We start from the raw sequence: 26,238 nt of genomic DNA, 5'->3' as shown, positions 1-26,238 counted from the left end.
GGCAGGTCGGATAGGTCGGCTCCTCCCACTCGGCGTCCTCTCCTGAGTTAAAGGGCCAGTCCATGGCGTTCGGCTCAGTCCAGCTTGCACCCGGGTCCTGTGGTTTAGAGAGAGAGAGAGAGGGGAGGGGAGGGAACAAGCGTTAGGTCGGACCTCCCCTCGGTCGCCCTCTTTGCTCGAGGGAGACCGGCACCTGGAGGCTCTGAGTCCTGCATGCCATCCGATGCCCTTTTGTACACCCTGTTACAGACTCATAACTGGTGTTTCTGACAGTGAATTCTTTTCACTACTACACTCCAATTTCACACTGTGCCTCAGGCCAGGTGGTATTTATTCCCAAATTAGCAAGTGGATCTCTGTTTGGCGCTTGTACCAATCACTCATTTTATGTAATAATTAAGTTGGTTATGCCAATATCTGCATTTGTCAGCACATATTTGCTGCCTATAGCATTGGTATGTGCGTTCTGCTGTCTATTTGTGGTTTTTCTCGGTGTGCAAATTACGTGTTTAATGTGTTCCTGTGTGTTTGCATGTATCCTTGTTTGTTGCTATGCATCTACATGAGGCAGTGTATGAATCATTTGCTGTGATGTTCTGTACTTCTGTAAATGTTTGTATTTCTTCCTGTGTGTGGCTATCTGTCCATGTGTGTGTTTGGGAAAAACAATGTTTCTGTGGGTCTACGTATGTGCCTGTGTGCCTGAATGGGGGAGAGAGATTGAGAGACTTGTGTACATGTGTTCTTCCGTTTGCGACTGCTTTGCTGATAATGTTTGCATTTATGTGTGTGTGTGTGTGTGTAGAGTTGCGTGTTTTGCTGAGAGTTTGTATATGTTGATTTTTTTGTTTGTTCACCCTGCTTTAAGTGTGTGTTTTTGTGAGGGGTGTGCATGGCATGTTCTTGGCAATATACTTTGTCATCTTTTTAGTTTGTTTCAGAAGGCTACTGTACGTTTTTTAAAGGTTTGGGTATAAATGTGGCCTGAAAAGTATACATGTTTTTGTTCCATTTCCACGCACTACCTGTTAGACAGCGTCCAACTCTCTGTGCCTGTAGGAGTGTGTCACGCTGCCTGGTTACTGGTAGTCACCCCCTTAAATCACACCCATCTTTTTATGGTTTACTTGAGGTGGTCCTGAGGGCTTCTCTGTCCTTGGGGAGAGTGTGTAAGAATGGCGGCCTTGCAGACCGAGCTAGTAAAGCAAAGGGGCACGCCTGAACCATAAACTGCACTACCTCCCCACCCCACACAGGCACGGGACAAACCCATTGTCCACTTATCAGCGGAACACGGTTATCTGTTATCAGTTGTGTCCCTAAGTAGAGGAAAAATGCTGACCGCCTCCTGGAGGAAGTAGGGACCTGCCCTGGTCAGCAAGGCTGCAAGCCATGGCTTCTTAAAATGCAATGAGTGTGCTTTTTGTTCACCTTAAATGCACACGTTGTGTGGTAGGCCAGGCGGACAATAGAAACATTTAGTGGAAAGCTAATAGCGAATGCCCTCAGCATTTTCCTGCCTGCGGGTGCCCTCCATGCTAAACTGGGTACACAGTGAGGAGAGTAGCGCGCTCGCACAGAGGCACTATGCATTCAATTTTCAAACAAAACAAGCATTGGCATAGCCAATAGGTCTCGCCTTTGGGCCCTTATAAGTGTTTAGCCATGCAACAGTTGATGTTGTTGCACCAAGGATATTGTGCTGCATAACTAAATACTTATAAGGTCCCAAAAGCGAGACCTATTGGCTATGCCAATGCTTGTTGTTGTGGAAGTACTCCATAAGAGTGCATGTGTTTGTTTTTGCTGACGAACGTGATGCTTTACCCTGTTCCCGCTGTCCGTCTTGTTGCTTGGCTCCTCCATCCCACCCCTTGTCCGTGTTATTGCTCTCTTGCCCACGTCCCTTCAATAAACAATAAAGTGCCTTTTCTTCCTATTGCCCACCCATCTAGTTGAGCATGTTTGTGGACCAGCGAGATCACTGTGAGGCTTGTGCTACCCCCCAGGTTTTGGAATTCAAATGCTTTCTAACAAGTACCTGCCTCACTCAGAGCCTTGGAAAGAGGAATGCTCTTGAAAGTCAGTGCAATATATAAAGACCTTTACATTCTGTAATTAACTCGTCACATTTGCCAGTGATTCGGTGACAGGGGTCAAATGCCAGGATGTCAGACGGCTTTATTCTTATTACTGTTTACTTTTCTTTCACTGAATGCAAAGTGAGAAGAGCTTTTAAAGTGAATTATGTGTCGATGTAGGATTTTGTTTTTGTAATACCCAACAAAATGTAAATACCTATAAATTAACTGTATGCATTCAGCAGTTATGAAAGCATCAATGAAACACTTTTTTTCTTTATTCTGAAGTGCACTGGAAAGACATTTTAAAAGGATCAAGACACTTACTTGGTGATGCGTGCATTCTAAATTTTCACAGAAACCCTATTTCCACGTATTATCATTTGTGTGCTATGTAGTTTTATCAATAGAACTATGTCTGGACAAATTTAGTGGTCATTCCAATGGAAAATGTGTTGTCTGTGAATGACATTGTGCTACCTATCTTTAACATTGCAAGTTATTTTGTAGCAGCTGTACAGCTGAGAAAATTAAGATGTCTAAATATTATTGACTGTTGAGCTCTTGCCCTTTTCTAACTGTATTTTATGGTTTCTATCATCTGTGTAAAATTGATTTTATAATCATGTTATTTTGAATGTATTCATTGAAATGTATTGTGTGACTGGATTGTGTACCTTTTTATGATTTTAATTAATCGATTAAAGTGGTTTGACTTGACATTGTGCTACCACGCAATGCTTTGGTTATATTAAAAAATCGACCATCCTCATGTACATTAAAGATAAGTGGGTTACGAAAGTATTTTGTTCTAAAAAGTGGGTCGGGTTCTAAACATTTTGGAAGCCACTTATTTAGACATGTGCATTTTCCTAGTTAATGTGTCATACATCCACGTTAAGTCAACATCTCCCACTCCAAATCTACACTCTAATAAATCGATTGATCGAGGCGTTTTGTGGTTTTCAAACCACATCATCTCCACTACGACTCCAACCCCATAACCTTTCGTTCCAGAGTACAGTTCGGACCATTAACCAACACATCATGACGAACAGCCTGAGGGTCCGCATCCCCTAGACCAGTACTTCAAAACAAGCTTTAGCAAAGCACACTGGTCTCGCCTATGCGAGGTATTGGCTTTGTCAGTGTTTTTTTAGCCATGTTGTACAGCAGTGTCAGTGCTGTACAGCATGAAAGGTAAAAAACAGGGCTAAAGTGCATTTTTTTGTTTTTAATTTTCCAGCCATTCCGCATAGCAGTCTCACTACTGTACAACATGGCTACAAAACATTGACAAAACCAATCCATCGAGTAGGCATGACAAATCACATATGTCTGCCTCAAAACCAGGTGTAGCTCAGGAGTATATTTTGTAAGTAATACATCTAGTTGCTACTTCATTCCAGTACTTATGATTTGGGAAGATAAGCATTCACAAAGCATGCGTTGCTGAAGAATGTTGGTCTATGATGAGAAGTGGAAATACGATATGATCAGAGTGGCTGCTCAACTGGGGATCCTGTAGAGAAGCATAGCCTGCAGTAACCAGGAAACTGCACTTTAGTTGTTGGCCTTTGGGGATGGCATTTTCAGCTCACAGCTAACTTAAAATAAGAGCGAGGGGCAGGCATTTATGTGATGGACAGGAAGGTTTCTGCCTCATGCAGCCTGACTCTCAGAATTTGATTTTTTTTTGCATTTGGCCAGAAGCTCAGGTACATTGTAGGCAGATAGCAAAGCTGATTACTAATACCTCACCAAACCACATAAGAGTTTTTGCTTCTTAGTTATTCCAGTATGGTACTGACGTTTCAGTGCTTATGTCAAGGGCATGATTTGACTCAAGATTGGGGTACCGGGTCTTTGAGCACTCGAGTAGTAAGTGTATAGAGAGGCAGTCCTCATGCATATGCCATTTACCAGTGTTTGAAGAGAAAACACTCTGTGCTGGAATGATTTACGCCGAGCAGGCCTCCCACGTGCTCTGACAGTTACCCTCACACACAAAGTAGTTCGACCCCATGCAACCTGGGGGGCTATAGGAGACTTCATTAAGGCAGACCACGGTGGCCACCACAAATGCCTCCTCAACAGCAGCAGTATTTAGTCAGGCCAGCAGCAAGAGCAGGGCCATCGGGAGTCACCAGCAGTGGTCTTCTTCCTCTTGAACTCATCAACCACAAAATAACTTTTAAATTGCTAGTTTAAAATTGCTTCTGGAGGCTGAGTTTCTGTAAAAGTAGAGGGCAATGAGCGCAAGCTGGTGAGCCAGCAAACTGGTCTTTTGAAGGGGTGTTCCAACTTTATCCAGGGAAGGTGTAAGCCCACAAACTCATCAAGATCTTGAATGAGGAGTTTACGCTTGAGAAAAGGAGCAGTAGACTCCCCTGCCAGAGGGCTGGTAGGTCTTCAGGAACTTACTCATCCTCGTATAAGGAAAGGGTTGCCTCCCACTATTTGACGTGTGCTACTTCAACACATTCAATATGAGTGTTTGCACACATTTTACAAGGTTAGGTACAAGGCAGGCTGGTCTCTGGGTGTAGTTCCACAATGTTTATTACGTTCACATCTTGTTTAGGTGCCAAAGGAAATACTTAAGATTTGCTGTAGTAGGGGGTCACTTTCAGTTTGCAGTCCTGCCATTTGGTCCCAGAACTCTCCCATACCACTTATGGTAGGTTAAACTCCTCAGCAAGTTGATCAATTTCCAAAACTCCACATCCAGGTACCTTATGCACAATACTCTGGGATTACTCCAGCAACAGGACATGCTCAGCGGATTGGAACTAGCCAGGCGGCAAAGCGCATAACATGTGATTTTATAAAGCTCAGCCTTGATTAGAATCTTTTGACTGTCTAACCACACGCAATGCACTCTTAAAGTAATAATGCACTTCGCTCAGAGCACTACCAAGATGAAATTGCCTCTACTCAGTCCAAGAATAAGTACACTTCCTCCGATGTACATTAAAAAACATATGTTCTGTTTAAATGCCTGCATTTGAAAGTCGGTACAACTTTTGCCTCCTGTTTGTATCCGTTTCTCATTTTGCGTCGTTGTGTTTCCAGTTCCACAACGCGTCCCCGCTTTACATGCTTCCACTTGTAGGGACGTGCACATCTGGACTTTTGTAAGGCAGCAGCCAATATTAGGACTTTCAGGGCATCAAGGATTCTCTTCAGTCCTAGACCGATATCACCCTGTATAACATTAAACCGCTGTCTACTGGATGCTTGACATGATCAGTCCCGACACCCCAGCTCCTCTCCGTTATTATAATTGAAAATAATAATGTTATCGAAAGTTTACATTCATAGTTTTGACTTGCATGAATAAGCCTTTCATGCCAGACCGACTATATTTCAGGAACTTCAACTTTAGGAATTTTCCACGAATGCCAAAACAAGGGAATAGATTACGTTTTTAGAATTCAATAAAACGCGCTGCCTCAGAATTTATGCATTAACCATATCACAATGAGCTTATGCATCATTTACTAAATCCGAGTCCTATTAAGTCCTTCCTTGGAACACTGTTAATATTACTGTCTGCCTTTCAAATGCCTCCCAATAAAGATGTAATTTCCTGTATGACTGTGTTATCCTTCCTGTTTTACCCGTCGATCTTCTTTGTGTCATTAGTAGTTTTTTATGAGAAACGTGCCGGATTATTTGTGTAAGCTTTTCTGCCAATGAGTTTTTTTCTGAGGCCTAAACGGTCCAGTGCTACATTCTCCTCCTTTCCTTTTGTTTTTGATATTAATTTACCTCCCTGGCCCCTTAATCGAAGACGTCTAACCACCGCCCTTAGAAAATTGCCAGAAAGAAACACCAATAGTACTTTAAAAAAATATTATTTTAAAGAAGGCAAGCGTATGCACTCTTGCAAGATATGACATATATGCCTGCTTGTGTGGTAACAGCCATGCCAATTCTCAGTTTATTGTATCCATAAGTAGTATTTTTATATTTGGGGATAGATGGAATTATATCTATTGTATACCGGGGATCATTCTCAGGTGGGGTTGCTTTAACCCTTCACAATAATACCCACCTGGAGAGCACTATCCTGTTCTGCAGTTTAAGTCACTACAACATCCACTCCTGTGTTTGTGGCACCTTATCGTATATATACAATCGTATCGACATAAACAATACACACTCAATATTCAGCTAACATATATCTTGTACGAATGAGCTCATATTTAATTGACATGTCTGATGTCATTTATTATTTCACTTTTTTTAAGTGGCCCCTGTGATTCCTGCCTGAACCGAAGAATGGAGTTGGGCACGAAGCATATCACCCTTGATGACGTCGTGCAGTATCGATTCTTTCTGCTGTCTCTAGAGCCTAGCAACCCCGAAGTCCACAAAGAAGTGCTTCAGAAGTATGTGGAGAGGATATTGGCTCGATTTGCGCCTCTATTGATGTCTTACATATGGCAAAATCAAGGCTTCAACCTCAAATATTTTGATCCCTCCGGTAAGGCCGCTAAGTATTGTGATGTGGAGGTGAACATTGTATGGATTGTTTGTCTTTTTTTGAGCTGGCTAAATTTATAAGAAGGTATATAAAGATTGAAAGGTAGGTTTGTTCCCTTGTAACCACGAATCATGTAGCAAACTGGGAACAGACCCTTTGCTCCTTCACTTCTACTGCTGTAATTCTTTTTCCCATTTGTATAACCATATGTAAATGCTCTAAAACAAACATGTGGGTTTCTTTGAGGACTTACAGCTGGACAGTGCCACCGATGAAAGAAATAGAGGACCACAGAAGTAGTTTAAACTGCCTAGCATAATCGGAAGAAATGCAATAATAAGATTTAATTAAATTATTTCTAGAAGTGAAGGGACTAATGGACTTGTCCTTCTCTTCTTTCTAAACATGTTGGCTTTCCACGAGCTGCACTGAGCAATATCTTCTGCTTAGGCGATTACCGAAGGAACAACTCGATTTGACAAGCAAAGGTGAACTTAACTGGGACATTTTGAAACAAATCTCACCTGACATAGAGCTGCTGTAGAACCATGAACGCTGTTCGTCCTCCTGACTCAGCCTTTCTTTGTCTCTCCAAAGATGCAATAGTGCTTATGGTTCCTGCTGAGCTAAAGTAGGGACTAAATTAGCTAGATGGTGCAAGGCCTCAAGTTGAGGCAAGTAAGAGTCCCGGATATGACGGCTGTCGAAAGAAAAGGTGATAGATAAAATGGGGCAGATGAGCCGCAGAACACGGAGGAATCTGTGGAGAAGTGCCATAGTTTTCTTTTCTAGAGATAAGATAGGCGAGTTAGGACTAGGCCTGTCTTGGTGTGAATACCCAGGCCCTACTGAAAAAGCAGCTGTGACTGTGTGACCAAACAAGCTAAGAACTGCAGCTGATAGGAGATACAGAGCTCCAGCACTGCGGGTCCTGGAAAGCACAAATAAGAAGATAAAGTTTGGAATGGAGGAATGAGGTTCTGGCCACGAATGAACCAGAAGCACACATTACATATTGATGTCTGCCAGCCTTCTCCCCACAAAGGAGCAGACTGTTGGCACCTTTCACACCACCGTGGGGGTCCTCCTTTGAAACAATTGCCTTTCGGAAAAGTTCAGTGGATGTGTAGAGGGTGGCGAGGAGGGTGATTGATCAGGGGGGGTGATAATTATACCGGACTCTTGTGGGACGAGTCATGATTCTGTGAAAAGTGGGAAGGATTAACAAACAAGAGTTCAGGCCAGATTGGCCTCAGCGGAGCTGCGAGTGAGGCACCCTCCTCATGTGTTGTTTGTACAATAAATCATCTTACATATACAAACTGAGAGATCCTAGTGCACTTATCTATGTTCACCAAGGAGGTGATGCTGTCACTTACATTGTAAATGGGCACCCGTGTAGTGCACCTCAACATGGGTGTACTGCTACATAACATGCAGCACAGCACAACAGAACCGCTTCTCCTAGGTAATGTGCTGTGGGACATCCTATGGGGGCAGGCCTTCTTCAGGCAGTGTACCTTTCTACCACTGGTACCATCAGAAACATTAGCCCCATTTCCTTTCCTTCCATCTTAATAAGCTATTTAGCTAGGGTTGCACCCCTTCTGCTGGGACCTCTCATGTGACATGGGTATGTCGTACCTAAGGCGGCCATCCAATACATGGGCTTAGTGACCTGCTTCCCATCTTTCCTAGAAGTCCCCATATTGCTGTATGGCATTGATATAACATACCTAAGGTGGCCATCCAATATATGGGCTTAGTGGCCAGCTTTCCATCATTCCTAGAAGTCCCCATCCTGCTGTGTGGCATTGATATATCGTACCTAAGGTGGCCATCCAATACATGGGCTTGGTGACCTGATTCCCATCTTTCCTAAAAGTCCCTATATTGCTGTATGGCATTGATATAACATACCTAAGGTGACCATCCAATATATGGGCTTAGTGGCCAGCTTTCCATCATTCCTAGAAGTCCCCATCCTGCTGTGTGGCATTGATATATCGTACCTAAGGTGGCCATCCAATACATTGGCTTAGTGGCCTGCTTCCCATCTTTCCTAGAAGTCCCCATATTGCTGTATGGCATTGATATAACATACCTAAGGTGGCCATCCAATATATGGGCTTAGTGGCCAGCTTTCCATCATTCCTAGAAGTCCCCATCCTGCTGTGTGGCATTGATATATCGTACCTAAGGTGGCCATCCAATACATTGGCTTAGTGGCCTGCTTCCCATCTTTCCTAGAAGTCCCCATATTGCTGTATGGCATTGATATAACATACCTAAGGTGGCCATCCAATATATGGGCTTAGTGGCCAGCTTTCCATCATTCCTAGAAGTCCCCATCCTGCTGTGTGGCATTGATATATCGTACCTAAGGTGGGCATCCAATACATTGGCTTAGTGGCCTGCTTCCCATCTTTCCTAGAAGTCCCCATCCTGCCATGTGGCATTGGCAAGACAGTTTTACCGAGACACTTCTTGTTTGCTCTAATCACTAATTCAAGAAGAGGTGGGTCATACGTATTGAAATTGTGGCAGGGTTGAAAAACTAAACCTGGGAAAAAGCCTGAGGTAGGAGGCAGACAGTTCCTATGCACTCATGAACACTAAAAAAAAGTCTTACCATATTTGCATGATATGACTTTTACCCAAGGCTCCATTGTGGTAGGAAACCTATAAATGCACGAATGAAGACACTAACCCACTCTGCTTATGAGATAGACGCGGGGCCTGATACTCAAATGTAACTGCAACATTCCACTAATTTAGAGCTGAGCCCTTTCTCCTCCAATCTGCAGTAAATGTTAGTCAGGACACAGTCGGTCTGTCTCCCTCTTTTGAGTACCCCATTACCCCTCAGAGAGACGCACTTCAAAAGAGGATAGAAAACAGAAAGACCACCTCCTCGGGCAGATGTAGTATGCAGGAAAGTTGCATACCTCTCAGTGCCAAATAACAGTGTCTTAACAAAGTCAATCCGTTATATATTAAATATTAAAAACAATAGTATATTTGGTTAAACTTTTTCTTCAGTAGCATATCTATTAGTCATAAGCTGCAGATAAGATTTCAAGACCGTTAGTCTGCAGTTGCCTCTATGCACGCACTGCTTTCAGAAACAGCGTTGACTCTACTCTAAAAAGAAAACATTTCACTCAAGCAACTTGTTGAAAGTATGAAGACAGGAATCAGAGTAGGTAGAAGTTCAACTTTATTGACCACCCACTCTCCACAACTGCAGAGATACCAACATTCCATTGTCAACTCCAGTGGGAAGAAACCGAGGGGAGGGGAGGGGGGGAACAGACCAAACCGTTATAGGGAAGAGAAGATTATAACACACCTTCCTCCCTATACATATCAGCATAACACAGTAATTACCAAACATTACGAGTCTATTTGGGATTTGACAATTTTGTCGCAACTCCACCATTGTCCATTTTCTAGGAGAACAACATTGTTGAAAGCTTTCACAATGTGGCATGGAGGGTAGAACTTACTCTGGCTGTGAGGTTCTTTCACACTTCTCTTGACCTGCCCCCAGATCCCCTACTCTCCACTTCTGGTCTTTGACCCCGTTCCTCTTGTCATACCATTCCTTGTACTTAGCTTGGTGCTGGTCAACCTTCCTACCCACCTCCTCAGGCCTGGGATGTAAAACCCTACCTCCGCCCAGCCAACTTGGATTGAGTTTGGTGCAGGGTTCTCTCCCCCTGAGGAACACAAACAGGGAAACACCGGTTACCAGGTTAGGGGTGGTGTTATATGCCCACAAACCGTCTTGTAAGGATGATTCAAGGTCATGACCGTTAGCAGTAGCTAATTTGCTAATTGTATGTGGTCCTTTATCCATCTGTTGGTCCTGTCAACCAGGCCGTTGGCTTAGGGACAATACAATGCCATCAATTCGTGTTTGATGTTCAAGTTGTTTAAGAATTCCTTCATTAGTTGAGACGTAAACTGTACACCGTTGTCGGTGACTAGGGTGGAAGATATGTCCTCTTTGGAGAATAATTTTTTTAGGAAATCCAGGACTGTACTGGTGGTTATGCGATAAACACATTTTTGAGTAACCCAATGTGAGGTATAGTCAACCAGGACTAACATGGACCTGTTTTGTACGCCCAGGTTGTCCATGAGACCAATAATGTCCATGGCTAGTTTATCCCATGTTTTTTTTGGGCACCATGACTGGAGACAGAGGGGGCCTTATGCACAACTTTTGACTTGTCACTTCTGGCACAGCTGACGCAGTCCTTCTCCAGCTGTTCTATCATGGCATCCATCCGGGGGAACCAGAATTTGGACCGAACTCTACTCTTGGTGACACTGCGTCCCAGATGGCCTTCATGCGCCAGGTCCAATATTTTTCCTCTGAGACTCATAGGTGGAACCACTTTATTTTGGCAGTAGATTCTGTCACGTATGATGCTCAACTCGTTCCTGACTTCCCAGAAGTCCTTGAGTCCCTCTTCCAGATCACTGCATCTGTTTGGCCTCCCTTCTCTCAATACACTTTTAAACCTAAAACCTCATCCTCTTCCATGCTTTTCATCCACTCCTCCTCTGTAATGACAGGGTCTTCTATAACCAAAATAGGACTGTCCAGCATTTCTTCGGGTTGCTCCATTTCCAAAGGTGTCCTTGACAAGAAATCAGCAATCCTATTGTCTTAACCAGGGACATACTCAACTTTGTAGTTGAAATTCTCAAATCCCAGGATCCATTAATCAATGCGAGGGGTACAATTTTCCATACCATTCACAGCGAAGCGAAAATGGAGGTAAGAGGCTTATGGTCTGTACGAATGGAGAAATTAAGCCCCCACAGGAAGAATTTAAAATGCTTCACTGCCCAGATTCGTCGCCAGTGTTGAAAGTATGAAGACAGGAATCAGAGAAGGTAGAAGTTCAGATTTATTGACCAGCCACTCTCCACAACTGCAGAGATACCAATATTCCATTGTCCACTTCAGTGGGAAGAAACCAAGGAGAGGGGAGTGGAGGGGGGAACAGAGCAAACCATTATAAGGAAGGGAAGATTATAACACAACTGTTTGTTTTTTAAATTAAATCTGCTGTTCTTGGTGCCCTCTACCGTGTAGTTATGGTGAGGCCAGTTCTTTGTATGATTGTCAATCTCCATGGTAGGAGTGACGGCCGACAATTCACTGAACATGTAATAATATTATATTGCATGCACAGCCTGTTCACAATGTGTTGGGGTGAATTTACATAGAGTGCCTTAAACCTGACCGTTTTTTTCTTGTTTTCCATTTGAAGGCGACATCCCTGGACACATAGGTGGCATGACCAATTTTGGTGATAATGTTGAAGATGAATGGTTCATTGTTTATCTTGTACAGCAAATCACAAAGGAATTTCCTGAACTGGCAGCAAGGTGCAGTATATCACTTTAAATATGTGTATTTTTTCATGTAGTACTTGAGGAAGGCAGAAGGATAATGGTTTACTACATCACCTTGCTATCCTGACATTTATGCATACCAAAAAACGATATAGGCAACAGAAATATGGTATTAGTGACTTTCACCAGCATATTTTTTGTGGCATACCTCATCATTTAGTCCTTTTTCATGTAGCCATGTTCCAGGAGGCTTGAATGCATTACTATATAATAATAAGAAAAAAAAGAGTCACTTCTAAAACTACACTATGCTTGTTGGTCACATGCAGCTGCAGATATCGGGTCACTGTAGCACATGGTAAAATAAATAGCCCGATGACCTAAAGTAAGATGTATTCTCTTATAGAGGGAAGCATTTTGCTTGTTTGATTGGTTTTACAGAGCTAAAGGCTGCAGACCGAAAGTATAAAAGAGCTAATGGTTGCAGACCGATTTTGAATGGGAATGCGACCTCGAGGCTAAAGCAACATTACTTATTTTATAAAGTTAAAAGACATTCTAACCGGCAAACATCATTGCCTTTAGAAGAATATTGCGGAAATAACTATATGATTGTTGAGTGTTCAAACTACTAACCACCTTTGCTGTCCGAGACCAGGCCTCCATATTTGATGTTTCTGCTTGAATAGGTGGGGAATTGTAACTGAAATTGCATCAGCCAACATAGCAGGAAACCCTTCAGTAAAACTGTGAATGCCAACTGAAACACCACATCATACCATTCCGGCTGGCATTTATTTCTTCCAGAAACAAACCTTCTGAGCCGGGAATTGCTTCTGAAAAGGAGACTCCATGATGGGGGTGGCAGCGTTCCTATTTTCATACTCGGAAAATACACCACCACCTCTAATGACACCCACTGAAACACTTTTTTTTTTCTTCAAACAAGGGGTACCAGGCCACCAATTTCAGTACTGCTAATTAATACTGCAGATTCGAAATACAACGCAAACAATCATTGTACTTTACTTTCATATTTGTATTGATTCAACTTCATTTAAAAAAACTGTTCATTCCTCTTGATGCATAGGAGGAATACACATTTCATTCAGTATATTGTGCAAATCAAAATTGTATGAAAAACATTTTACAAAAACATGTTATAATCAAAGACAAAACACTGTTGTATTTGCATCAATTAATTACACCAGTCCAAAATTTCAACATAAATCACAAAAATAGCCCTTTTTAAAGATTGAATATATATTACAAAAATAAAACCGCATAAACAGTACATAAAATTTCTTATGCAAAGACTTAATTAAATTTAAATTATCAAAAATACTATACAATGGATCAAGTAATTTTACTTTTACTGTGAGACAAGAGTTACTGAACACCCAGCAAACACCTCCATATTCAAAATGATTTAATTAGGCTAAAAAAGAACATGTAACTACATGAAAAAGCTACCTCAGTAAAAACAGGGTTGTGCAAAATGCAAGGGAGCAACAGTCATGTTTCAATAAGAATTGGTTACAATGACCAGTTGTTTCCTTTGAAAACAAATACGTAATTAAGCTCAATATGCCTTAAAGCAATAAATACATAAAAAGCCTCAGTAATATATACACATGGCTATTCGTATGACATGTTACATTTGTGTAAAACATATTCTGCTGAGAGTGGGCCTGAAAGATAGTGTCAGTGCAAAGAAGCAAACTCAGCACTGCAAAATTGTGCACAGGTCTTCCTGCATGAGGAACTCCTCAAGGCAAGCGAGACAGCCAAGCATCTCCTAAGTGCTGCCGGCTGACTGTTCCTGTAGAATCCTACATGAAATAAAGACCAATTCTGTCAGCACATATGATGAAAGGAGAAAATGTATTGTAGTACGTGCAGCACTGGGACAGACAGCTAACAGAGCAAAGTATCCAACAAGAGGAAGTCTCACACGATCTTTTATTGTCTAAAACTTCAAAGGAAGGCATTGCAATATATGCAATACATGTCCAGTAAAATCACAAGAATAAGAACATTTCTTCAGAAATTATGGACAGGGGCATCACCTGCCCATCACCAGAATCTGCAGGTTGCACAATTATCGAACACCCGGCTAGTCGGGAGAGGCTAACACTGTGAGACCCCTGCATGGTGTAAGGTGGTGGGGTTTTTGCTACCCACGTTTCCTTCATTTGTGACATTTGGGACTTTCTACGTGAATTTAACGTGCCAGTAACTGGAAATTCTGTCTGGCAGATTTGTAGCAAGCCTTGCATTGCGATAACACCTTACTTACAGTGAAAAGTAGATTTGTTCACCTCAGGTCATTTCTCTTCTCTGCACGTTCTATAGGCCTTCTGCCGTTATTGAGTATCACAGAGCTGGTCAGACTGTTGGCATTAGGGAGAAAAGGAAAATGGCTTACACATTCCCGCCCTCTGATACTCAAATCACTACTCCCTACCCCATTCTTTCCCTTATAATTTGTGTACTTTCTTCTTCAGCGTCAGTCCTAAGGATGCGGGTATGTTGTGTAGAGCTTCTTATTAGGCAACGTCTACAACTGTCCAGCAGTGGTTGCCATTGGTACCCCTAAGGCCGTCACTAGCTTGACCAGTGGGGCCTTCGACCAATTGTCTATCGTACCTAATGGGGCAATCTCCCCTGATGCATGCCCTGCTGAGTGCCAACAAGGATCTAACAAGCATTGGCATAGCCAATCAGTCTCGGCTTTGGGACCTTATAAGTGTTTAGCCATGCAACGGTTGATGTTATTGCACCAAGGATATTGTGCTGCATAACTAAATACTTATAAGGTCCCAAATGCGAGACCTATTGGCTATGCCAATGCTTGTTGTTGTAGCAGGGGACATTGCCAACAGGGGGCGGAAACAATATATGTCTGCTGGTGTGTATGGATGCAGATAGGAGGATTACTGAAATCAGGGTGTGAAGGAGGGGGCATTTAACTCAGACTGAATACAATCTAGTTGTCCTATACAAATTGACATTACACACATTTGCAAATAAATGCTTATTACAATGCAAACATTTTAGGACCAGAGACCTACAGTGAGGTGCCTAGAATCACACCATTTGTTGATGGAATCGTGGATTCGTGATTCCCAGGCCAAGAACACAACCACAAGAACAGATCTCCTCACTGACTGTGCCAAAAATGTAACTCGAGAGGTCAAAGGTTAAACAAGACTCCAAAGCACATGCTCCTCCGGTCTTCTGGCGGAGGGGTGATGGGCAATGTGGGGGAAGCTTTCACTTCGGAAGACCTCGCTCTCCAGTGCTCTGAGCCCCCAGGAACTAAGGGATGTGCCCCACTGAGCAAACTTCTAAATTTAGCAAGCATGTGGTTAAGTAAACAGCCTGAAAACAAGGCGCGCGCCGCCTCCTCCCGTAAACTGCGCGCGTGATTTCTAGATCGTTCATTTGCAAAGAAGGCACTTTATAGCCCAAGAGGGAATGTTGACCTTCCTCGTTTTCATCTCTTTGCCGTTGTCTTTTAAAAGGTGCTTTTGATGGAGACAGTCTAAATCTGATAGCTCATTACTGTCCTTGTGGACATTTGTTCTCTCTTGTACTCCTACTGGCACTTCTTTTAGAAATATGCATTTCTCTTTATCGGAAGCCCCTTCTCACTATTCAGCACTTGTGCAGGTTAAGTCTGACAGACTGAAAGCTAAAATTGGATGCTTTTAAATTGGAGGGTGTCAAAAAGGACAGACGCGGGTTGCATGGATTCCAGGACAGGTGGCCTGGAGGAGAGACGGCTAGGGGTTTGGAGATCAGACCTGGGAGAGCTGAATTGGAGGTGATAGTATAGAAATGAGAGGATACAAGGGAAAAGTGTGGGGGGGGGGTGAGGGACCGTACACAAGGGGATTAGGTATCCTCTTAACTGCTCTAGAATATGTCAGGAAAGAAAAAAAAGCAAGCAGCCCCAAAAAGAAACTACATTAATTATTTCTGGCCCATCTGAATGGAAGCCAAGGTTATTTTTTAGGTCTCGCCTGTCGATGCGCATGCGCATCGAGCAAGGCGAGAGTATTGGGACTTATCTACTCTTTATCCACACTGCAAGGAATCGTGGCGATTCCTTGCAGTGCCCGTGACTTTTAAGCTCAATGCGCATGCGCATTGAGCTTAAAAGCGCGTGCACGTCCGTCTTTGTTTACCCGCTCCGCCCCCTCCCCGCCGTCTCGCATTTCCCCTGCCGCATCAAAGGCTTTCACGGCCGGCCGGCCGGCCGGCCATGCTTTCAGTTTCACGACCGGCCGGCCGTGTCAATTACATTCAGTTTGTCAACTCAGTTAGCCCGTGATCACTCGAGGTGCTGAATTTTTCCATAAGGAAACTCCAGGCTTCATGAAACCAAGAACTCCGAGAAGTCTCTGCAGGGCTCCCAACATTAGGCATTCCATCGTCCCAGCTATAACTAAGATCTCATATGTCCTCTTCAAGAAAGAACTTAAAACCCTGCTCTTCCAAAGCCACTTCTAGGGATGAGCAGATTCGTACAGATCTTACACACGGGGTCATTTGTTGAACTCTTACATTTAGGATATGTAATAAAAGACTGACATTGATTGCCCGCCGAGTAGCTCTTAATTCAGGCAGGTCTCTAAATAGACTAATAGGCACCAATTCACCCTGGAGCTGACTTACCGCCTTTTTAACCCTCTGTAATGTGTATTCTACCATCTTAGTATACATGACGACACGCTATTATGTAAAGCACTCTGCTACCCCTGTGAGTCTGGCTCCTGCTATACAAAAACGTCAAACATTAAATACATACATTCAAAGGGGTCGATTGTATGTGCTCCATTAAATGAACTTTGCGAGCACCCCAGGCAGGAGGGTCAGGTGTTCCTGTGTTTACCCGCTCCGCCCCCTCCCCTTCCCGCCGTCTCGCATTTCCCCTGCCGCATCAAAGGCTTTCACGGCCGGCCGGCCATGCTTTCAGTTTCACGACCGGCCGGCCGTGTCAATTACATTCAGTTTGTCAACTCAGTTAGCCCGTGATCACTCGAGGTGCTGAATTTTTCCATAAGGAAACTCCAGGCTTCATGAAACCAAGAACTCCGAGAAGTCTCTGCAAGGCTCCCAACATTAGGCATTCCATCGTCCCAGCTATAACTAAGATCTCATATGTCCTCTTCAAGAAAGAACTTAAAACCCTGCTCTTCCAAAGCCACTTCTAGGGATGAGCAGATTCGTACAGATCTTACACACGGGGTCATTTGTTGAACTCTTACATTTAGGATATGTAATAAAAGACTGACATTGATTGCCCGCCGAGTAGCTCTTAATTCAGGCAGGTCTCTAAATAGACTAATAGGCACCAATTCACCCTGGAGCTGACTTACCGCCTTTTTAACCCTCTGTAATGTGTATTCTACCATCTTAGTATACATGACGACACGCTATTATGTAAAGCACTCTGCTACACATACGGACAGGGTCTTTTTTCCAAGCACTCCGATAGAGAAACTAGACCCGTTCGCAAAATAGGCTTTGGGACCTTTCCAGGTGTATGAAGCTCTTTATAAATGTAACTATTTTATTGTAATTGCATTTCTATAGCGCCTACTAATCCCGATGAGGCGCTGGTGCGCTTTACTGCGGTTTAGCACACCACTCCGGAACCCAAGGTGAGTGATTACTCCAGTACGTATTACAGTGCAGTCCTCTATACCTCCGTGTTTGTAATGTCTCGATGGGCACATGAACATGTGTTACGTTTTGAACGCCTGTGTTTAATACCTTTTAAAATAGCTTTAAACACAAGCAGAAAGAATAGTAAAACTAAGGCCTGTTATTGGTCTTATTAACTCGTAAGGAATCAAAAGCACAAAAGTGTATTTTACATATAACCCAAATGAAAAATACGAAGACAAAAAATAGAGAAGAAAACCAGACGCAAGTGAATTTTTGATGAAGAAAAAACACTTTGTTGTTGGAGGTATTTACAGGAGATGTCTCTTTCTGTGGAACACTTCTTTTCACATTCAAAAAAAGTGATGCATCACGAGGACGGGGTACAGCAGAATAACATCATCATCATGTTCTTTATTTCGGTAAAATACCATAAAAGAGGGAAATAATATATACAATAATTATAAAAATAGTAATATGTTAAAAGAACTAAAAACATACATCTAGATCATGGGTACTCACAAACTTTCTCTCGGGGGCCAAATTTACAGTGTGGTTTGTCCCCGAGGGCCGCACCAGGGGGGGCTAGAGCAGGAAAAAAAACTGTGACCATGAGGTTGATCACAGGTCCCTGCAGCGGACTCCTTCGTCCACTGAGCCACCAGACCCGGCATACACATCTCTCTCTCTCTCTCTCTCTCTCTCTCTCTCTCTCTCTCTGTCTGTCTGTCTGTCTCTCTCTGTCTCTCTCTCTCTCTCTCTCTCTCTCAACCCCTCACCCACCCTCAACCCCTCCCCCTCAACCCCTCACCCTCACTCACCCTCAACCCCTCACCCTCACTCACCCTCAACCCCTCACCCTCACTCACCCTCACCCTCAACCCCTCACCCTCAACCCCTCACCCTCAACCCCTCACCCTCAACCCCTCACTCACCCTCACTCACCCTCACTCACCCTCACTCACTCACCCTCACTCACCCTCCCTCACTCACCCTCACTCACCCTCACTCACCCTCAACCCCTCACTCACCCTCACTCACCCTCACTCACCCTCACTCACCCTCACTCACCCTCAACCCCTCACTCACCCTCACTCATCCTCAACCCCTCACTCACCCTCACTCATCCTCACTCACCCTCAACCCCTCACCCTCACCCACCCTCAACCCCTCACCCTAACTCACACTCACCCTCACTCACCCTCACCCTCACTCACCCCCACTCTCACTCACCCTCAACCCCTCACTCACCCTCACTCACCCTCACTCACCCTCACTCACCCTCACTCACCCTCACTCACCCTCACTCACCCTCACCCTCACTCACCCTCAACCCCTCACCCTCACACAGTGCAATAGGTCTCGGAGCATTTGAGTTAGAGCTTTTAGAATTGTTTGTGGCTTTTTTTATTTGTAATTCTTTAGCATTGGCTACAGGAAACAAAAATGCTAAAGATTTACAAAAAAAACCCATAAACAATTCTAAAAGCACTAACTCTAATGCTGCGAGACCTATTGCATTTCCAATGCTTGTCTATAAAAAGGAATCAAGAACACATAGCAATCAATACACTAACAAGCCCATTTGTGCACAACTGAATCAGCACCGTTAAGAGTGTTATTACCATCTACATTAAAAGCAAGTGAATAAATGCTAAAACAAAGCAAGAACCATTCCATCAATACATTTAAAAGAAGCAGCAGTTCATCAATGCTCAAGAGAGTGATCTTAGGTCAAAGTTTTGAAAAACACTCAACTGAGGCTTACTGAAAACATGAAATACCCCCTAGCATAGATAGTTAGGCAAAGTAATGCAACTGAAGTGAAGGAAAACCTCACATTTTAGCAAGAGTTAAAACGTAACACCTTGCCTTTCATTAACAGTTATGGCCCTAAAGAAAATCTAAATTTGGAGAAATCCTATGAAATTTCATGGAAGATATAGAAGTGATTCCAGCTAATGGAAGCAGACAAAGCACTACTGATATGGCCAGAACTGTCATCAAGCATCCAAAGGGAACGAAATACATATTGCTTTAAGAGCATCCTTGTAGTCACTTGTCTTGATTTGTGTCCTTGATGGTATCGCTACAATCATTAAAAGTGGCGTTCTCTTTTAAACCCCAATAAAGGGGGAAGATTCAAGAGGACAGGCAAAACATCTTCTTGGTGCCCTGTTGTCTATGTCTACAGGTCTCCAAAACATTGCTGTAACGGCCCCAGTCTGCCTGGCAGCTTGAAGAGGACCTAGAATGTTCCGGCTGCTACCACTACTTACTTTAAAATGCTTTGTTATTCAATAGGAAGGGGCCTTCTTTCACCAACACCAGCTATGCCCAAGGAACTAGAAGTTAAGATTATCGATTTGGAGTACATGCCAGGCTTAGGAAAATATTCTTTCGTTAAAGGGGGAACTTTGGGTAGTGTGTGGAGTTACTGTTTGGGGGACGTTAATGTTCTGTATATCTCTTTTACTATCCACAAGTATAAAATGAACGGGTTTATGAATAACACAAGTCAGAAGATAGGACGATGTGTCACTAGTAAATCCTTGAAGGAGGTACCAAGTAGAGCCGAACACCAGATAAAGAAACAATGTATGTGATTTCTTTTAAGTTTAAGTCGCTGCTTTGCTTTGGTTGTAATCAACATGTGTCTTTAATCAGTCAAGAAACACCCTGCGGCTCTAAAACTCACCACCATTCAAATTCTAAAAGAAGGGCGAAACAATGAATGAGAACCATAATATAAATCAATGTACGCAATGGTTTAAAACAATGACATCACTAGATGCATTCAGTGCAAATGTAACGGGAACTATGACTTCAAACAAAGAAAGCACAAGGTGAAAAAGGAATGAAAATGACGACTTCACATAAAGCAAGCACAGGGCACAAAAGTAAAGAAAATTGTGACTTCAGAAGCCACAATGGGTACAAAAGAAATGGGAACACTGACTTCAAACAAGACATGCAGAGAGTACCCTTACAGCCGCGAAAGTGAAAGTGATCTCGGCTGTAAGGACAGAGTCAAGGTTATCTTGTGCACGGAACGTACACCAATACTGGTGCAACGTGCAGCGATTGAGTAAATGCTCAAAGACTTCTCAAAAATACACACTGAAGCACAGCGGGCCATGGGTTTAGTTAGCTCAGAAGGTGCAGGGGTTATGTCTAGCAATAACCCCCGCATTGTGGCCATACCGTGGGAAATATCTTCCCCAAAACCATTGCCCTGGTATCCCAATAAAATTAGCCAACAGGGAGTTGTAGTTGTTGTGGTTGTTGTTGGCCGCAGTTTTATTAGGATTATACACAGACTGGTTCTCCTGGTCATCGTTAGCATAAACCTTGGTCACATTGTATCATTTGCGAACTGCCATCTCTGCGTCATAAATCATACATGGGTCATAAATCATACATGTCATCATCATAATGGGCAGATCATATTGTGGTACATTCAGTTCGTAAATGGCACACCAACAAAAACAGTTCTTTTGGTAGTCCTTGCTAGTCATCTTTGTCGTGTTACTTCTGGGACCACCATTTGGTTGGTCACCCACGCCCTCTGCGTGTAGGGAGGGGTAGCTTCTCCAAGGAGTTAGGCCCCCAACTCGCTACCTTTTTGTGCCCTGCCGTCCGGCCGGGTCTGGGCCGCGAGCGCCGTCTCCGTTTGCTACTCCCCTCCTTGGCCCAGCCACCTCACCCTGCCGTGCGGCATCCCAAAATGAGTGGCCTACTACACACCGCCCTGTCGGTGTGTCTCCTTAGCCCACCATTGTACAAATTTCCGCCACGCCGCAGGGAGGCTTACGTCTTCCTGCGGCCCCCCCCCCCCAGCTATCGTGATTTTTCCTTAAGGCTGCAAGAGCCATTGCGCCCCGTAGGTTATTCCAACAAGATTTTCAAACCTTTCTTCTGACAGGTGGACTCTGACCTGGCCATACAGCTCTGGGCGACTGAGGTAGATCAACGAAACCTGTCTGATGGATTCCGTATCGTTGGTCCTGCAAAACTCGGCACCCCTCCGCCGTCTCCTGCCAATCATCTCTGACCACATGATGGTTGCACCGCCTTACCCTGCGGGCGCCTTTGTGAGGTCCGCCTGAATGGCCTGCCCCCCTTGCCTTTCTCCCCCATTAGAGGCCCGGACATTGCCCCCCGAGATGAATAAGAGTGTCCAGGTGCTATGCTGCATCTGTCAGCAGGTCTCCGAGTGTTGCTGGCAGCTGGCTCCAACTCATTCCTGGTTGCCCCGACCAGCGGATGCACGTGCCTCTGCGTTTGCTCGCCCTCCTGTGGCCTGCCAGCGCCATCATGTCTGCATCCTGGACACAAAGGGGGTGGCCCATTACCCACACCAGCCGTGGGCGTTTGTTGGATTTGTACCTAGCGAGGCCCCCCCATTGGCCGGGGGTTTTTGGCGCCACCGTGGTGCTCCCGCGAGGGGTGGTGTGCCTCACTTCCTGCTTCTGGGCGCTTTTGGGCGCCCAGAACTGGTTCACCCACTGGGGCTCGGCGTGGGTTATGGCGCCGGCCCCTGAGCCTCCCCCCCCCCCCCCCCCTTCGGGGGGGGGAACGCCTGCCTCTGCAATATTCGCTCGTCATCTAGGTGTAGTGCCCCGAGTTGTGCTACTAGAGGCCCACCAACACCCCTGCCTCGCCCCCCTCCCCTGCAGCCGTAACATTATCCGAAGCTGATAAATCCACCTCAACCGACGGGGGCCATCGAGGGGGATAATCCACTCAGAAGGAGAGAAGCAGTGGGCCGCAAAGGACTGTCAGTGCTGATAAAAGTGAATGAAAAGTGAGGTAAATCCTCCACTAACTGAAAATCAAATTCAGAAAAGGGATTGCTTTTTATTCGCAGCTTTATTATATATTCAATAAATTTTTTATAAAATGCATTTGTACATTTGGGGATGAAACATTAAAGGAAAAACAAGGATGCAAGGGGACACATGAAAAAGCAATCAAATTAGGGCGAACCACCATTCGTTCCTACAATCATATCACTTTCACCAAGCATTCAACAGCACACAAGCTAGTTTCACTCATACCATATATACATTATCTACAACAGGAAAAAAGGAAAAAACAAAAGACACTGTAACTGCCTGAATGTAAACACACTATTTGTACTCCGTAGTGGCAAATGACAAGGGTTTAGCACTTTCGAACAGTTTTTTTGCAAATCAGATAGCAATTAAAGAGTGTCCAACAAATAGCTAATGATCTATGAGAAGTTGTAACTCTTGGATCAGTGGCAGAACAGTGTGAGGAAGGGCCTACGCGTTTCGAATCTCCTATGATTCCTTGGAGATTCTCATCAGGGCCTTTAAGCAACTGGATAAAAAAGAAAAGAGATAGAAAACATTTTTACAAAACATGCAAAATAGTGACTGAAAAGCATAGTCAAAGCATAGCAGGTAAGAACATTAATGTGTTTCATGAAGAGGACACACACTTCAGAATCTCGTAAACTCAGTTGGCCCAGTCTTTATACTGTTCTAGAAAGGAAAAGACAACATGGGGAAGCAAAAGTGCTCAAAACTATGAACAAACTGGGCTGTAGTAAAAGGAACTCACACGAGGACCAATCACCCCCTAATAGTAGTTCCTGGCCGAGAAAAGAGATTGGGGGCGGACTTACCACCTAATGTAGCAGGCGGTGGTCCGCAGTAGGGAAGTGTCGGGGAAATGGACCCAACCCTCTGTAGAACAAAAGAATTAACACACATTGAATATGGTACCTCCTCGGGGGTACATAGATTGAAGAATCATGGGGCGCACGCCCGGGGAGAGAGGTCTTACCGCTACGAAGAGCTGCAAAGTCCAAGCGTATTGGGGGGGGTGCAAGGTCTGCACTGGCAGGGCTGTGAAGCAACGTATCTGTGTTGTTAGAATAGCGGCGTCCTATATGCCAAACAGATAAAATAGACGGGGATCAGGCCTCTAAACATAAAAGCGCTGGCACACTCAGTGGCGTCATCAAGATTAAATCACCTTTAAATCCAGGGCGGAGCGCCTATCGTTTAGTCTGGCATCCTCCGTGGGAGAAGAAAAACAGCGTCAGCACAAGCAGGCAAATGTCCAGTGTGCCTGCTGAACCTGAAACATAAGGTGACAGGATTGAAGATGACAGCGCTGGGTAGAGGCTACTAGAAGCTACGGGGCCTGTAGGTTGGAAGGCTGGAGGGGCAGCGAGTACTTACCCGGTTCGAAATAAGATGGTCCTGGAAACCCGCACTCGATCGGCGTCGATGTAAGCGCTACTCACTCGCGCATGCGCATCGCCAGAACATGGGCGGCTGCGTGTTATATAGGGAGGATCAGGGGCGGACCTTAGCGGACGATTGGCTTGCAAGCAGCTAGAAAGTAGGTTTGCAGCAAGGGTGCTGTAGAAAGACCTCCGAGGTGGCATACATAGCACCAAGGGATCGGGGGCGGACTTTAAGTAAACCAGTGACTTGCATGCAATACGGTGGCAACACTTAAGTAAACCAGTGACTTGCATGCAACACGGTGGCCAGTAGAGCAGCCGGAATTACTGCTGTCATGAAGATGTAAACATACTGACCTCCGAGGTGGCAAACAGTGAACTAGGGGTATGCCATGTCCACAAAATAGTCCTGGGGATTACAATTTGAATATTTCAGAAAGCTCATTTAAGCCAGACACCGCAGTGTCAAATTTGACGATTAGCATGGCTTCTCTTTTGGACAGCAGAATGCTCATATCGCCTCCTCGGGGGTTCTTTTCTATCCTGGATATCACTGTCCATTTAAAGTCATTTAGTCCGTGTTGCTTCTTGTTCCAATGGTTCACTAACGGGGCATTTTCGACTTTTCTCTTCAGTCTCGATTTGTGTTGCGTTATGCGTTGGCGCACTTCCTGCTCTGTCTTACCGATGTACAGGCTGTTGCATGGGCATATGACTCCGTAGACTACAAATTTCGATTTGCAGTTACTGAAAACATCATGTTTCCATGATATTCCCTTATGTTGGAAAACCGTGCCCTGTATGGTAGTTTCGCAACAAAGGCAGGTGCCACATCTGTGGTGACCTAATACGGGAGTTAAACCCATCATTTCACGTAGGGAGGGTTGGTTCTGGGTATGCATTGCGGCTCTTACCACATGGTTAGCCACACTGTTTTCTCGTTTGAAAGCGAACAGTGGGGGGTCTTTTAGGCTGTCATCCAGGTTGCGTACCAGGTGCCAGTTTTGACCGATGATACGTTTTAACTGGTTTGCATTTGGGCAGAAAGTTGTTACGCAGACTTGTCGTCTCTGATCGGGTTTCTTTTTGCGTTCCAATAAGGTCTCGCGGGGGGTCCACCTTGCTCGTTTCATACAGTCCCTCACTAATCTTTTAGGGTACCCCCTATCACAGAGTTTGGAGACAAGTTTTTCTGCATGGTGATAAAAATCATTTTCGTATGTGCAGTTTCTGCGTACCCGCAGAAACTGCCCATAAGGTAGATTGTCCCTGAGGCTTCTGGGGTGATTACTCTGATAGAGTAACGCTTTATTGCGATCTGTGGATTTGGTGAATAAAGTCGTAGCCAGCCTTCCTGCTTTCGGAAAAACCTCCACGTCCAAAAAAGCGATTTTTGATTCGGAGTGGGAAAGGCTAAATTGAATGTCTGGTGTCCTGTTGTTGAGCCATTGATGAAATTGTATCAAGTTGTCAACTCCCCCTGTCCATATCATAAAGACATCGTCAATAAAACGATACCATTTACGAATGTATGTTCCATGTGGGTTGTTGTTATGTATATGAGTGTCTTCATACATAGACATAAACAACACAGCCAGCTCCGGTGCAAAGGGGCATCCCATTGCCACCCCCTTTACTTGATAGAAAAATTCCTTGTTAAAGCAAAAGTAATTTTTCTTCAAGGCAAATGAGGCCAACTCTAGTAAGAATTCTGTAGGGACTTGCATGGGTCTAGGACGTGAGTCTAGAAAGAAAGAGAGAACCGCCACAGCCTCATCTTGAGGGATTTGTGTGTATAGTGATGTCACATCAAGTGTGACGAGCAAATCCGTCCCTTCGTTGAAAGTGACAGTTTCCATCTTATTTATGAAGTCGGTTGTGTCCTGTAGGTATGACACAACCCGCGTCATAAATTGTTTGAGAAAACAGTCCACGTATTTGGCAATGGGTTCGAGGAGAGATCCACATCCTGCCACGATGGGTCTTCCTGGGGGTTTATTCTGGTTCTTATGCACTTTTGGTAGTACATAAAAAACTGGTACCTTGGGATGTTTTATTTGTAGGTACTCGCATTCTTTTTTACCTACGAACCCTTGGTCAAAGCCTTCTTGGATGATCTTAAAGAGTTGGTTTTGTAATTCTCTGGTGGGGTCTCTTTCTATTTTACGGTAGCAGGTGGGATCGTCAAGCTGCCTCCTGACCTCATTGTTGTACTCTATAGTATCCCATACTACTATAGAGCCACCCTTATCGGCTTGCTTTATTACGATGGTGGTATCATTTTTTAGGGTTGTAAGTGCTGACATTTCCTCTCTTGTGGTGTTATATTTAACAAACTTTTTTTCTTTTTCCATGTTGGAAATTGCGGAGAGTACACTTTTTTCAAATAT

At 44.2% G+C, this 26,238-nt stretch overlaps 1 protein-coding gene across 2 annotated transcripts in view; it reads left to right on the top strand.

Annotated features, from left to right (window-relative positions):
• Window positions 1-26,238, top strand: part of ECD (ecdysoneless cell cycle regulator) — a 351,511-nt gene that overhangs the window by 17,728 nt on the left and 307,545 nt on the right. For both annotated transcript variants that reach the window (XM_086922289.1, XM_086922290.1), the window contains exons 2-3: window positions 6,338-6,573; window positions 11,865-11,982. In XM_086922289.1, the coding sequence (XP_086778415.1) occupies window positions 6,369-6,573; window positions 11,865-11,982 (323 nt within the window). In that variant the 5' untranslated portion in view covers window positions 6,338-6,368. The remainder of the gene's footprint in view (window positions 1-6,337; window positions 6,574-11,864; window positions 11,983-26,238) is intronic.

The sequence above is a fragment of the Lissotriton vulgaris genome, chromosome 5, assembly GCF_964263255.1.
Source record: "Lissotriton vulgaris chromosome 5, aLisVul1.2, whole genome shotgun sequence".
Classification (NCBI taxonomy): Eukaryota; Metazoa; Chordata; class Amphibia; order Caudata; family Salamandridae; genus Lissotriton; species Lissotriton vulgaris.
The sequence above is the reverse complement of the archived record's forward strand: the minus strand, read 5'-3'. Positions and strand labels throughout refer to the sequence as shown.